The sequence below is a fragment of the Thalia democratica genome, chromosome 4 (genome assembly GCF_965202585.1).
Source record: "Thalia democratica chromosome 4, ktThaDemo2.hap1.1, whole genome shotgun sequence".
Classification (NCBI taxonomy): domain Eukaryota; kingdom Metazoa; phylum Chordata; class Thaliacea; order Salpida; family Salpidae; genus Thalia; species Thalia democratica.
Genome location: NC_139168.1, coordinates 66,443,073 through 66,458,396, shown reverse-complemented (window position 1 = coordinate 66,458,396; position 15,324 = coordinate 66,443,073). Strand labels below are relative to the sequence as shown.

Genomic DNA, 15,324 nt, shown 5'->3' with positions numbered 1-15,324 from the left:
GAAAATAAAATGTCTAATTTTTAAACCTAAAATTTGTAGAATATATTTATAAACATATATAGTACAAATTCGTAAAATCCTTAAAAAAAATATTTTTATTTACAGCATCTTTTTTTAAAACTCCTCATAAGTAAAAACTCAAAAAAAACTGAACATGTTGACAAAAAATTTGAGCCTACTTGAAAACTCAAGCGTTTTCGGTTATAAATACTAATAATTGTATAAAAACAAGTTTAATTTTTATTTTATAAAATTTATACTGTCTGCACCAATCGACAATGCTTATATGCAAGTAAACTGTTTGTAAAAATTAAATATCCAAGTGACACATATGAATGCAAGCTGTTCCAATGTATTTTAATATTTATCTCACTACTACTTTACTACATTAATTTAATTTTAAACATATATTTAACTTTTATAATTCATTTTTTAGTTGCTTTTACTTATAAGCAGTTTAAAATTAATGATTTGAATAAGTTTTATCTTAAAAAAATATGTTGGATTTTTTTTTTCAGAAAGGGTTATTAATCTTAGTACTAGTTATGTTCACTAATGTAGCAACGTAGCTATATAAACTTAAGGTTGAAAATTTAGCAGCCTTTCTCATTTAAACTTCATAACAAATTAACAATTTAGTTACTATTTTTCACCTTGTTTGTGCTTAACAAAATATATTTATAAGAATTCTTTAATAGAATAAAACCTTTCCTACGAAATTGTAAACATTTTAGACGGCCAAATAAGTAATTAAAATCATTTTAATGATTATAAAAAAAAATAGTTAAAAATGTTTAAAGAAATTCTATTATAAAACAATGTTTAACTCTATCAAAGAGTAAATTATTATTTAAATAGACATTTAGGGAAAAAACTTACATATTTAAACAGCTTGCATTCATATGTGTCACTTAAAAATTTTATTTTTACAAACAGTTTACTTGTATATAAGCATTGTTGGTTGGTGCAGACATTGTAAATTTTATAAAAACAAATTTTACCTGTTTTTACACACTTAATAGTACTTACAACCGAGTAAGCTTAACTTTTTGTTTGTCTTTTCTATCACTGATTTACGAAATAATAAAATTTGGCGTATGTTCTTTTATTCATACTTTAAACTATTTTAAACTTACTAAAAACTGCTATAAAACAGTTTAAATATAGTTTTATTAAAATTAACGGAACTTTTATTAGTGATGATTCCAATTGTAAAGCCTTCAGTTTTGTATGAAAACCGTTATTGCAATCAGGATGAATTTGATATTGTTGTTTTTGGAGGAAGAAATGAAGTTGGTTGTGCAACTGATTGTGTCACAATAAGTTATCCTGATCTTAAAATTTCTGTTGAACACACTCTAATTCCACCAAGAAGGCATTTAGGAAAAACACTTTTGATTGGTTCTGAAGCTTACATTTTTGATAGAGTTTTCAAGAAAGGAATTTACGCAAGTACCTTTGAGGTGTATTCTAAGAAGACTAAAGTCTGTCAGGAGCTGAAGTTTGTGGATGATAAAAGAAAACTTTATAGTGTTTGTTCATTTATGAATTGTGTTTATCTGGTTGGCGGTTATTCTTCAGGTTGTAAATATACAGCAGAATGTTACAAGTACGAATCAATAACCGATAGTTGGCGAGAAATAGCAAGTTTGCACAAAGAAAGAAGTAAACCTTCTTGTTCAGTTTTTGAAGGTAAAATTGTTGTTACCGGAGGTTATAACGGTGACTGTTTGAAATCAGTGGAAGCGTTAGATCATCATGAAAACAAATGGAATATTTTACCTGATATGATAAAATGTAGACACAATCATTCCTCGTTTACATCAGGTAGAAAACTTTTTGTGATTGGCGGAAAAAACAGAGGATGTTCCGAGGTTTATGATAGTTTTTCTAGAAAGTTTGCAATGTTCAGTCGAAAGCTTCCATTTTTTCAAAATGAATGTAAAACAGTAAGTTTTAATAACAAGATAGTTATTTTATGTGAATGCTTTTGTTTTTTAACTTGTAGTTTTAGCTGTTTTAATAAGTTACATGTGTACAGTGTATACAAAAAAAGGAGGTTTGAAAAAGAAATAGTGCTTGAATATGATTTGGAGGAGGCAGACTTACATAAAATACCAAAACAATAAAAATAAGTTTTGTTAAGAACTACTTCTTTTTTTTACATAATTAATTGAAAACTGGTCTTTTTTTGTTGAGAAAATTAAAATTATGTGTTTACTTTATTCAATATGCATTATGTTTGTGAAAAAAAAAAATTAATAAAAATGTACATTTTTAATATAACTGGTCAATATTCGAAGAAATAAAGATTTATAAAGTTATATTATAGATATCTAACTATAAATTCATCAATAAAGCTAGCCAGATAGCTGTAGCTTTGAAGTTATTAAAGTTAAGGCACACATTTAATTTAGATAAAAAGAGCATAGAAATAAAATATTAGATGTATTTATTACTTCCAAGAGTCAAGCTTATAATATACTATTATTTACCTAAGTATTGGGCATTACAATAGTGAAATAATGTATTCTACACAGCGCTTACAAAAGAAATTGTTGGATGTGTTTATTTAAATCATATTAAAGCTGCTTGTTTATTTACTAATCGTCAAAAACTATTTATCTAAGACTTAATTATCATAAACGAGTTTAGGTTTTTATACAAAAACTTTATATCTTCGTTTGTTTAATACTGTTTAAATTAAAAAAATTCATTTTTATTTTGCTTGTATAAGGGCTTTTTCAAATTTCTTTTACAGAAAAAACAAAAAAGTTTATTTTTTATTTTCATTAAAGTATTAACAATTGTTTTCCTACTTCTACAGTTTTGTTTAAACATATTTTTTATAAAAGAACTATAACTGATTTATATTTAAATTTTTTTCTAATTATACTAGTTGATTTTCGACAGTTTAGATAAATTAGTGGGTGTTTAATTTCGAAAAGTTTGAAGGTAGGATGAGGCTTAAGAAATTTCTCTTTTATTTTTACTATTTTTTTATTCACATAGATAATGAAAACCAGTAAAAAAAGGTTTCGCCAAAAACTCTATCTTTACTACAAACCTACGTATTCTAGTTTTAATGAATCTTAACTTTTATAAGATCAATACCATAAATAAAATATCTGATAAAAATAGGGCTAATAACCTTTTTTTTGCTTTATTGTCACAAATATATATTTTGTGTTTTTATAAAGTTAGTCTTTTTTTACTCCAAACTTTATTTTATTTCACAAATGGTATAACTTTTATCTCATAGAAAGCATTTGAGGCTGAAGTAATTAATTATGTATATATTTCAGTTAAGTATTAAATGAAATTAAAGAAAACAATACAAGCATCTTCGGATCGGACTGAGCAAAAACACTATCAGAATCAAAGTCAGGATTTGGAACACACGTCATAGTAAACACGTCGCAATTCATATGACATACCTTACGATATGACGTATGGCAGTGCTGCTGAGCCAATTCAGTTCTGTTTTTGCGGATTATGTGAAAGAAATTTAGTCTAAAGTGCTTTGTATTTGTAATTAATTACTTTTTTTCAACTTGCTGTATTTAACATAAACACAAGTATGTTTTTAAATTTACCTATTATTCTTATTTTTAAAGATATATTTTTTGTTTAGACTAGTTTTTTTAATAAAAAAAAAGAAGAGTTTGTAAATAAGTCTAACACAGTAATTTGTAGTAAGATATACACTTTCTTGTTGTTAATTTTTGTTAGTGCACTGAATCACTTATATAAAAGGTAGTTGTGTTAACTTTATTTTGGTTGTTTTAGTTTTTAATTTCGTTATATTTTATTTTTGTATTAGATGTTTAATAAACAAGTAATTTTACGACAAACAAAATACGAATTGTTAAAATTAAAGCTGTACTAACCATTAAAATTTTATTGCACTACTTTCTATTAAGCTTTTTTAACTTGTCAAAATTTCAAAAAAGATTTACTAAATGTTTTAACTCATATTTAACTTAAACTAAAAAAACTTTAATTCACTTTTTATTAGTTTTATTTTAATTATGTATTAGTTTATTAGTTAATGGTACATTCATTTTACCTTCAATTTATGTTTTCATTCTATAAATATGTTACACTACAGTTTTTATCGTCATTATTCATATGTATATAAATTAAACATTTTAATGTGAACAAAAGAGTTTTCTGCTTAATTAAATAATAACATTTTTTTAATATACTACAGGGTAGTTTGGCATCTATGAATTTGACAATTTAGGCTAAAAAAGCCTAGAATTTAAGGAATTTTGAAAAAAAATTGAATTTTAAACAATTTCTACATGTTAAGTAGTAAAATTGATTTGCAGGAAAACTTTATCATATAAACAAAAATTTTCTGTCATCATCAAAAATTTTTTTAATAAAAAAAAAACTTCAAGTAGTTTTACTGTATCTTTTCAAGGTTGTCAATCTATTTAGAAAAGTTTTACCTTAAACTTGACTTTTTACTGTAAACTAAAAATAGACCAAAAAAAGTGTATTTTCGAAAACCTGGAAGATATTTAAAATCAGGAAGAAATTTCTCAAAAACCAGTGGCCTGTCTGTACATTAAAAAAGCACAATTAAATATACTATAATAGAAAAATATCCTAATTAAACAAAGTTTTTTTTTTCATTCTTCATGTTTTCTCATGGGTTGTAAAGATTCCAGGAAACCAGTTTAAACACGTTCAAGATCTGGATAGTGGAAACTAACATCTTATATATTAATAAATGTTGTCAAAAACGTATTAGTTTAACTTATTAATCTGACTTTGACTGTTATCTTAAAGTTTTCAAAATACTTTATATGAAAGTAAGAATAATTTTTATGTCTCTAACGACTTAATAAGTCAAAAATTAATTTAAAAAAAAAACTTTAAACTTATCAATTTTATAAAAAATTCCATTTTTCAAACCTGTTTAAGCAATAAAATATTAGAGAAGTTATTTTTATTTTTCTGCAAACAATGTATTTATCAAAATTTTAACTCGCAATGGTTTTATTTTCAGTTCAATATAAGATTTGCATCTACATATTTTATTTTAAGATTTTTTGTTTATTGTCATTCAATAAAAACCTCAAGTGTTTATTGTTCAATTATGTTTAATTTATTAGAATCACATAAAAATTATGGTTTTATTTGATAAGTTACACACAAACTTTGTAGTGGTACCATAAAACAAAAAAATTTAAAATGGTTTCTTAATCATATAAACATTTAAAATTAGTGTTATTGTATATAGATAAACAAAACTTTCATTTTTTCTTTAAAACTTTTGGAAGGCTAATTTTAGAACTAATTTAGTTGAAAAAACCTCTAACTAGGTTGTAATATAACTAACTACTTTTTTCTAACAATTGGCTAATTTATAGCCAAGTAAATGAAGCTATAAAAATAGTATCTTTAACTTATAATAAGTTTGTTCATATTTTATTTTTAGTACAAATTTATGATTGAAATAAATTTTTTGTATGTATATAAACATGAAAAAACTTAAAGGTATTCCTAAAAGTTTCTTCTTATATCTGCATAGATAAGAGTATAAATTCGAATTTTTAAGATATAAACTACAATTATGATTTTATCCTGAAAATGGCGTTTCACGTAGTTTAAGTTTCTAAAAAAATCTTATAAAGAATACTAAGAGAGTTTTATCTAAGTAAATACTTTTTTTAATTATTAATCATTCTAAAGTCTCTAAAACTTAAAACATTATACTTCCTTTTTATATTATAACCAAGATTCAAGTTCGCTATTAGGAATATACAAAACTTATTTTATAGGCAATCAAACAAGGTTAAACGAACATGTAAACTAAAAACATTAAAAATTCAAGTTTTATAACCTTAAAGTCATAATAAATGTTAGTAAAATTTGTTAAACTTAAATATTTTGTTATACCTTTTTGTTAGGTAATACATTAAACATTTTACAGCGTCTGAAATTTATCATAAAAAACACAGTTTGTTATCAAAGCAGCCCTTAGAATATAATGGATACCAATAATAGTAAAGACAGTTTTAATTCTTCTGTTTGTAGCAACAAAATAACTACTCGAAAATCAAGCAAAACACTGATACAAGTTCGTTTCAACAAAGAACACACGTTTTTTGTTGATAGAGAAAGATTTCATAAAAACTCGTTGTACTTTCAAGGTATTCAACAAAAGTGTTTTAAAGACCACAATTCAAAGTTCACCGATGTCAACTACCAGGCAAGTTTTGAAGTTTTCAAAACTGTCGTGCAGTTTATAAACAACGGCGATATTGACTTTGCCAGCGAAAGTTTGTTCGAAGTTTATCGCGTCGCCGACTACCTGCAAATGGCTGATTTGAAGCAGGCTTGTCTTGAGAAGTTCACGTTGAATTTGAATCGCGAAAATGTGGATTTTCAGTTGAACAAGTTGACAGAATATCCGTTTTACGATGAACAGTTTAGTGATAGAGCTCTGAAGTTTAAAGAAAGCGGGAGACCTGCTTTTTCAGGCCTTTACTTTCTGCATTCTGATGGGGTTTTAGCAAAGCCAAGCATAAAATACTTTTTAAAACCCACGAGTTCTGTTTTAGACATTTGTACTGTTAACCACGACAAAAATGATAAATCTGCTCTCGAAGTACAATACACTGGAAATGCACTTGTAGTTTGTACTGCTACAAAACTGCCAAAAGTTCAAAAAAGTATATTTAGTTATGACCTGTTAACAGGAATTTCAAATAACATTTCACTGGAACATAACAATCAGACTGTTACTTGTACAAGCAACAAGAACCTGTTTGTTATCAGTATTTCTAAAAACAAAGTCGATGAAAGCATGTTAGCATTGTCGATCTTTGAAAGGAATAACTGCAATAAAGAAGTAAAAAAATCTAAAACTGTAAACCTCTGTACATCTTTTGGTTTTAAAATGCTTCATTTGTACTTTTCATTTCACTTTAATGAAAAGCTTTTCATATTTTATCGTGATGAAAGTTCAAATTGTTCACTTGACAATGTTTATGTAATGGTAATTTGTGTTAAAACATTTTCAGTTTTAAGCAATCAAAAACTACTACTTGATAAGCAAATAACTAAAAACGAGTTTGCTACATTTACTTTTGAGAAAGTTTTCTGTTTAAAGAAGCATCAAAAGTTGTTTATAAAGTTATACAAGGACTCGTCTTTACTTCTAATATTTGATTTAAGAAATCATCATACTGATTTCATAAGTAACATGTTTCAATCTTCAATGCATGGCACTCATTATGAAAGAGTGTTCACAGCAAAAGCTGACAGAGTTTATGTAATAACTGCTCATAAAGAGAAACACTCTGAGTATAGAAAAGTTTGTATGAAGTTTTGGACTGAAATTGAAACTTGTGACTACAAAGATGGTAACTTTATAAACGAAGGAGTTTTGTGGAAAAGTTCTAAAAAATTTGTTGACTTTGAAAAATTCACTGGTTGTCCAGCACTTTATTCTGCCTGTTTTTTGTGATTAATTATTGTAAAATTTCTGATTAAAAAGCAAACACATTAAAGTTATTTTGTCTTGTTGTTAAAAATGTAAAAACAGTTGTAATATATATTTTTTTAATATGTTAGATTTTAATTAAATATACTTACATTTTTGTTTAACTTTAAAATACTATTAATAAATAATATTTTTTAAACAAACTGAATTTTTACAATTTAATTAATACAACTACTTATCTACTATAAAGAATTAATCAGGTTATGTATATATGCAAATTTTAAACAAATACCGTGAGATATTTATTGGTAGGTTTATTATCATAACTATGTTTGTAGCGTTTATAATAATAAATCATTTAAAGTGTACAGTAAGGCAAAACTTATTGAATATGTAAACAGTTCAGAATTCGTACGAAAAGTTTTAGACTGATATGTTTACCTTTGTTGGTCGACACCCACTTTAGCGTAACCTAAGTTCAGTTGTAACTGCATAGCCTACTTAGAGAAGAACTATTTAGTATTTTTTATTAAATAGATGTGGCCTCCTTTAAAATACTGTAAAAGTTTTGCTTTTTATTATATTGTAATGAAGCTTTGAAATTCTCAACCATTTATAATTGTGCTTACAAAAAACTAATTACTAATATTTACAGGGTTGTCACTTGTTTTTTCAAAACTTTTTCCAGGTATTAAAAAGTAAAAAACATTTATAGGTCTGTTTTTAGTTTAAAGTTAATTCTATGGTAAGAAACTGTGTTAAACAGTATAAAAATTTTGAAAAGATACTGTAAAGCTACTTCAAATGTGTTTTTTTATAAAAAAAACTTTTGATAATGACAAATCTCTTTTTATCTTTATGATGTAATTTTTTAGTCAAATCGAAAATTCACTACTGTACATGTTAGAATTCCAGTTTTTTTGCCTTAGTTGTCAAAATCCAGATAAAGTGGCAACCCTGTATTTAGTATACCAATAAGAACTTGTTGGTCTACTCAAAAAAAATTCTAATTAGCTTATACTAATTTAGAAGTTTCAAGCATTTGAACTGACAAAAACTTATTAATTAATATTTAGCCCAGCTAAGAGCTAAATAAACAAGAAACTTATAATTTCATAATCTACTCAAATAAAAGTTTTTCATTTTAGATATGTTAAATCATTTGAACTGACATTCAGATATTTTTAATAACTTAAGCTGAAAAAAACTGACACTTTGTCAACTTTCTTCAAAAGCTGATTTAGTCTGACGCATATGAGCCCTGATATTTCAATGAGTAGTTTAATTTATAAAAAGAACCTACAAAATCTTATGATATACATCAGCTAACTGGGTATGCAGTTCAAAAATTTATTAAACTGTTTTACCATACCTGCAAACTAAGTACGCACTTTCCAGTCAAAAACGCTGTGTTCAAAAGGCAGTTTGTTTTTGGTTAAAAAAAAAACCTTACTAGAAACACAAAAGCATTATATTTAAGACTAACTGAACCAGAAAATAAGCTATGAATTTACAAACTTAAGACAAAATCCAATTTTTTAAACAAACATGTTACAGTTTATTTATTTTAAGTAAACAACGAACAATGCAACTTAAATACCCATGATTTTGACAAATGAATAAAATACTTATAATCTCATACAAAATTTATAGCGTAATTTAAAGCGTATAAAAAATCGATATTAACGAATACAAAAACACTGCTGTTGAGATTTATTTATAACCAGATATGCTTTTAAAACATTGGTGTTAAGACAGCTTGTCGTTTGGGTTTACAAGACATTTTTAATTGTATTTTATATAGTTTAAAAAAACTAAACTAGCGTTTTAGAATAAACACTATTAAATAAAAGCATGATCAATATTTTATAAACATTTATTTATTTGAAATTAGTAATTACATAAATATAGGTACTATGTAAATTTTAAAGGTACAGGGAAATGCAATCAATGAAAATGATGGCGGGTTGAATATAAAATACATACATAAACACCAATATATAAATACATAGATTTAATAAACACTTAAGAATTCCAATAATCTTTTAATAGATATTTTTTGTTTTTATGATGAAATTTTATGTTTTTGGGAATTATGATTTCATTTGTAAAATTTAGTGGCAATAAAGTTAAGTTGTTTTTATTGGGTTTACTGTAGCTAATTGAAGACCAAAATATTGATCTAATTAAAAAAAGTTGCTTGATCAACTTATTATCAAACTCGTTTTAATGATTAGTTACACAAATATAAATGCAAAAAAAAACAAATAAAACTATACAATTTAATAAATAATTTATAAAAAAATGTTTGTTTTAAAATCGAAATATTAAATATAAACTTATTAAACTTTGTTAGACAAATTTAATCTTATTTCATTATAACAATAAGAGTAAAATTTAAACAAAATTCAATATAAATTTAAGCATTTAAATATAAAAACTCCTGCAGCTTCTTCAAACTCCCAGCTCTCTCAACCAAGTTTTTCAACCTTCCGCATCTGGATGTAGGCTTCTCATACACGCGAACTTATATTCCCCACGTGATTGAATTTCAACACAATTTGACATTATCTTGTGCACGTGGCTTCAACGAGCAACTAAAACTTAAACGTGCTGCGGCCCATTGCAGTTTCTCTTTCAAGTCAACACGAAGGTTTGTTGCTTCGATCGCGGAAAACGTTTGAAGTGGAGAAGAGATGAAACGGAAATAATCACTGATAACTACATGAGTCTGGGATATTTATGGTTTGCAACATAAACACTGTTCATGTATTCCACCACGCAGTGCAGCCCACTTGGGCATGGTTGTGAATCTGAAGAGTCGTAAACCATCTGTACAGACTTGGCGTTTCTTACCGAACATCGAAGCAGTATGATAAAACTTTTGTTTGGTAACAGTGATAAATATTAGTACTGAATTATTTGGTGTTGCGTCTAAAATCTAGAAACTTTTGCATCAAATGAAGCGCGTTGTAGCAAATTTGTTATTTAGTATAATAGTTTCGACTTTATAAAAATAACCATGCAAAAGAAGTTGTTAGGTGCATTTGTTTCATTTATATTTTTGTTGCATCTTAAGATATCAATTTTTTTTTTTACTTGATAGAGTGTTTTTATAAAAATCTTCATGAAGAATTCAAAACTCTCTGCTAGAGTTCAAAAAGAACGAGATACCATCCTCCACTATCTCTAATTGCACACAGGAATCTGGTTATTCTGCATTTGTTACGTGTGATACTTTAACTGTACTAGATGTTTTACAAGACAAAATTTTGTGGTTTTTAAAACATAAAAAAAATATGTGGCCATGTTTTTGAAGACTTTTTATTTTAATAAATAAGTTTTAATGCATCAACCAAATTAATATTTAATCAATTTTTTAAATTAAAACTTGGAAAAAAAATCTAAAAAGGAAGTTATCATTGTCAAAAAACTTAATAAAAACATTAAGTTTTCATGCCAAAATAATGTTACAAAAGTGGTTAGAGAAAAGTAAAAGCTTACTTTGAAGTTAACGAGAAAATGATTACTTAAAATTTTTACCATAAATATTATAATAGTTTTCTTTAAATATAACAAAAATTATAAAAACTTAATAACATAGGTCTGAGCTTTTACGTTTAAAACAGGGTGACCAAAGGTTTTTTTGTAAATTTCATCCATGTTTTAAAACGAGCTTCGATTAAAGATAAAAATGGCTATGAAGATACAAAAGGCAATAAAGATAAAAAAGGTAACGAAGCAAGTTCAGGTGTCAACACTAAAGATGGAAATCTTAAAAAAGGTTATAAGAAATTAAGCTGAAGTTTGAACGATATATAAATACACGATATATGCCTGTCTTCTTTATCTTGGACGCCAAACCTTTATTTTACGTTCTATCGTTTTGATACTTAGCAATTATGTTCTGATAAGTCGTCTTAGAACATAACTACTAGGACATGGAAAGGCGCCTTTGCCTGTTGCTGAATTTATAAGTAAAGACCATAGTGTGGAACACGTTCAGTCTTGGCTGAAAGGATTCTTTTTGCAATTGATAAAGTATGTAAATTACTACCTCAACTTTAGCTAGAACAAATAAAACAGCCTAAAAAAATTTAAAGCAATAACTACTTAATAGATATACTTCTTAAACTGTTCGGAAGATTGAAGTGGATCTCCTGGGTGATGATCCACTCCGTTAGCAGGGCAGTGAATGTAGAAAAAATTGAAGATTTTATTGACAGGTATGTAAAATTATTACCTATTTGATTAATTTCTAAATTAATTCGTAATATAAAAACTTTAAGGTGTTACCAAATAGTAACCGGGTCAAAAATAGAAATACAAACTATCATTCATTTTAGCTTTTACGTTTAAAACAGGGTGACCAAAGGTTTTTTTGTAAATTTCATCCATGTTTTAAAACGAGCTTCGATTAAAGATAAAAATGGCTATGAAGATACAAAAGGCAATAAAGATAAAAAAGGTAACGAAGCAAGTTCAGGTGTCAACACTAAAGATGGAAATCTTAAAAAATCTTAAAATTTGCCCTCTCATGTAATGAATACAACTATCAATAAATTTTCTTCTTTTAAAGATTTTTATGGTTTAGTATTCGCGAGAATGGTAAACTCCACAACATTAAAAGAGCTGGTTGAGATATTTGAGCAACTATGTAAACTAAGTTTGTCTAACTTCATTGGAAGCGAACAATTTGTTAGTCATTATTACACATTTTATATCTTTTATCTACGAATATTTGCCTTAGATTTTCTTAATAAGAAAAATTGCAACTCAAAATGCTATTGGGAAGGTGAGGAAGAAAGCGAGTTTAGTATAATACTTCCGAGTAAAGATGAGAAAGCAGGCAATACGATGGCAAAGAAATCACCATTTGGACAACTATTTACACTTAAGTACAACGAAATTTTAAAGAATATCTGCAAAAATGGTGATATTAATCCTCACTTTTTGCTGGAATTTACGAGGTCACTGCTTAAATTTTTTATGCCTACAGCTCCTAATGTTAAGCAGTGAAAAAAACAAGTTTCACCGCACAAGGTAAAGAAACTTATGTAAAATAAAAATCGAAAAACAAATAAAATAAATTATTCAGGGACACTAACATGTATGCAGAACTTAGGTTTCGAACACTGAAACATCAAATTTAAAAAAAAAAACAGAAATATCTGTCACCAGAAGACTTTTTAATTAAAGTTTTTGACTCCTCGCTTAACAGGTAATGCATCAAATATTTTGATAAAATATTATATTATTATGAATTTTATAATTATATTATTATCACAATATATTATTTTGAAGAACTAAAAGACTATTTTCTAACCCCATAATGGTTCAGGTATAAAGACCATGAGATTAAGAACAGATTTGAAAAAAAGTTCACTAAAAAGATCTAAAGTATACGATGATACTTTAGATATTGAAGATGTGTGGAAACCAAAAAAGCTGCCAAAAGAAGAATTCGAAACTAAAACCACTTCTAAATTTTTCGTGATGCAAAATTAGAAAAAATTACGCCAAAAGTTAGTAAAAAGTTATTTATTTTAGTTGCATTGATGATAAACTGTACTTTAAGTACCAGTGACTTGTAAAAATCATGAAGTAAGCTTCAAAAAAAAAATAACTAATAAAAAAAAAAGTTATAGGTGGAATATTATACCTTTGGGAAAGTGAACGTCATGATCTAAGTAGGGAAGACATAATACAGTGACTACTGTAAAATCGTTCACAGGAAAATATTTCGAAATTACTGTTAGTCAAATCCAAACTCTTAATATTCAAGGCAACTCTGTAGGTCGAATTGAACTAAATGCAATTGGCTAATAATTATCAACTTATTGTAGTACATAAACACTAACTTTATAGATACATTTATGCAGATAATTCGGTGCTTTTTACAATTGCTTTTACACAAAAAAAAACATATAATATAAGCTTGAACCTTTGGTGTGCTGCAGCAGGTAAAGGGATTATTCTACATGTAATATTTAGTTATTCAACTATTAATAATACTCCCATACGCTTCAATATCAACCATACAATTAAAGGAAATAAACGTGGAGCGATTGAAGAAAAAAAAATTGTAAACGCGAAGTACCAAATGAATAAGAAAGAAGACTCGTGAGAGAAAAAACTGGATGAAGCTGTTGCAGAACTTGATAACAGTTTTAAAAAAGCTAATGTTAGTATAACCAAGTAATTTGCTTTGTGTCTAATTTTAGTTTTAGTATCAATGTGTTGTACCTGGGTGGATTCAAAGCTACGACCGAAAGAACTTCATGATGATTATCTACAGCGAGCGGCTGATAAAGATATCTATTGAGAAGATCAAAAAAAGTTCAAAAAAAAACTTGTTCCTTTACATGTGGACACAACTGGCAACATTGTGAACAAATAAAATGGAAAGAAAGTGTATATTACTTCATGAATTTTCCGAGGTTTGTTCAGCCTAGTTTTTCTTTTGTTTGAGCATGCTAACATAAAATTTTAGGAAAAGTCGAACGTCCAAAGAAGTTGGCACCGAAAAATTAATACAATCACCCACCTTTCGTCCTGGCTGACATGTGGTCTTTGCGCACAACTATAGAAGATTATAGGAACTTCCTGGCAAATATTAACAATGACATTCTGGACATATAAAGTAGTTGTTAGCTATAAAGCATATTATACATTTATTGAAATATTGTATTTATAGACAAAACTGTTATTCGGCACGTCGAAGGTGACTTTTCTCTCGCACTAAAAAATGGAATCTGCTCAACGAGATGCCTTTGCAGCTTTATATCCAGATGTGCTACGAAACCATGACAGCAGAATGTAAGTTTAACAAGTTAGAGTAAAAAAAAAAAAAATTTATCAAAATAACTTTGTTAAATATGAAATTGTGTAGTTTTTTTAAGGTTCAAGCTCCGTTATGAAAAAAGTCAATGAGATGTGTGGTACACATTTGTAGTAACCATAACATGCACTCCTTCAAAGGGTAATATACCTGATTGGTCATAATTAGTCATAATGCACTAATACGTAGCATTAACCTTCAGGTTTTTTGAGGATAATGGAGTTCCAGAAGAACAAAGAAGAATTTACATATATGCTGTCAACAGAATGATGACCGGTACAAGCTATGAAAACATTAAGCTTATATACTACCATCTAGCAGTTTTGTCCACCAATGAATGTTTGTTTTTTTAATTAAAACTTAATTAAATTTTCAAATTATGAAATTTAGATAACACTTAAAAAGTTATAGAAAGTATAAAACTTAAAAGAACACTAATAGCAGAAAGGTAGTTTGAAAATATTAAAGTTAAACTTGGTTCGTAAAAATAGAAATCAAATAAAGACGTGACATCGAACAACTTGTTAAAGATACCTTGGTAAAGGGTCAGACCACACAATTCTTGGATCGTGAAAAAGTTGGCAATGAGCCAATCACAAGTCTCTTTTTGTTAAGGATCTAAAGTAAGAACTTATATAAACAATACTTTTCTATTTACAAGTACAAACTTTTCCTTAAAAAATTTCCGAACAGGTCATTACCAACCGAGGAGAAACAATCAAGCAAGGGACCAAGAATAAGTTTTATTGCAAAAAATTCACAGGATACTATGAGAGGACTTGGGCACCATACTTGTGTCTGTGGGCAGCCTTTGTTCTTAATGTTGTAAAGACAGAGGTTGTGTATAACAATCAAGTACTATATTAATTTTGTAAAATTATACTTAAAACTAGTAAAAAATACTTTTTAGAGCATAGAGTCCTGGTTTAGTGCTCTTAAGCTCAGAAACATGGACAAAAAGCAAAACAGAAGAGAAGATGGCAAAAAACTGGATGATTACGATGGCAATAGTCGCTGGTCA

The 15,324-nt window shown here is 27.2% G+C and overlaps 1 protein-coding gene across 1 annotated transcript; it reads left to right on the top strand.

Annotated features, from left to right (window-relative positions):
- Positions 1–1,199: 1,199 nt before the first annotated feature.
- On the top strand, positions 1,200–5,813 carry LOC145833599 (kelch domain-containing protein 8A-like). The gene is made up of 2 exons (XM_082940754.1): positions 1,200–1,874; positions 5,796–5,813. The coding sequence occupies exons 1-2, from the start codon at positions 1,200–1,202 to the stop codon at positions 5,811–5,813; spliced, it is 693 nt and encodes a 230-aa protein (XP_082796880.1).
- Positions 5,814–15,324: the final 9,511 nt, after the last annotated feature.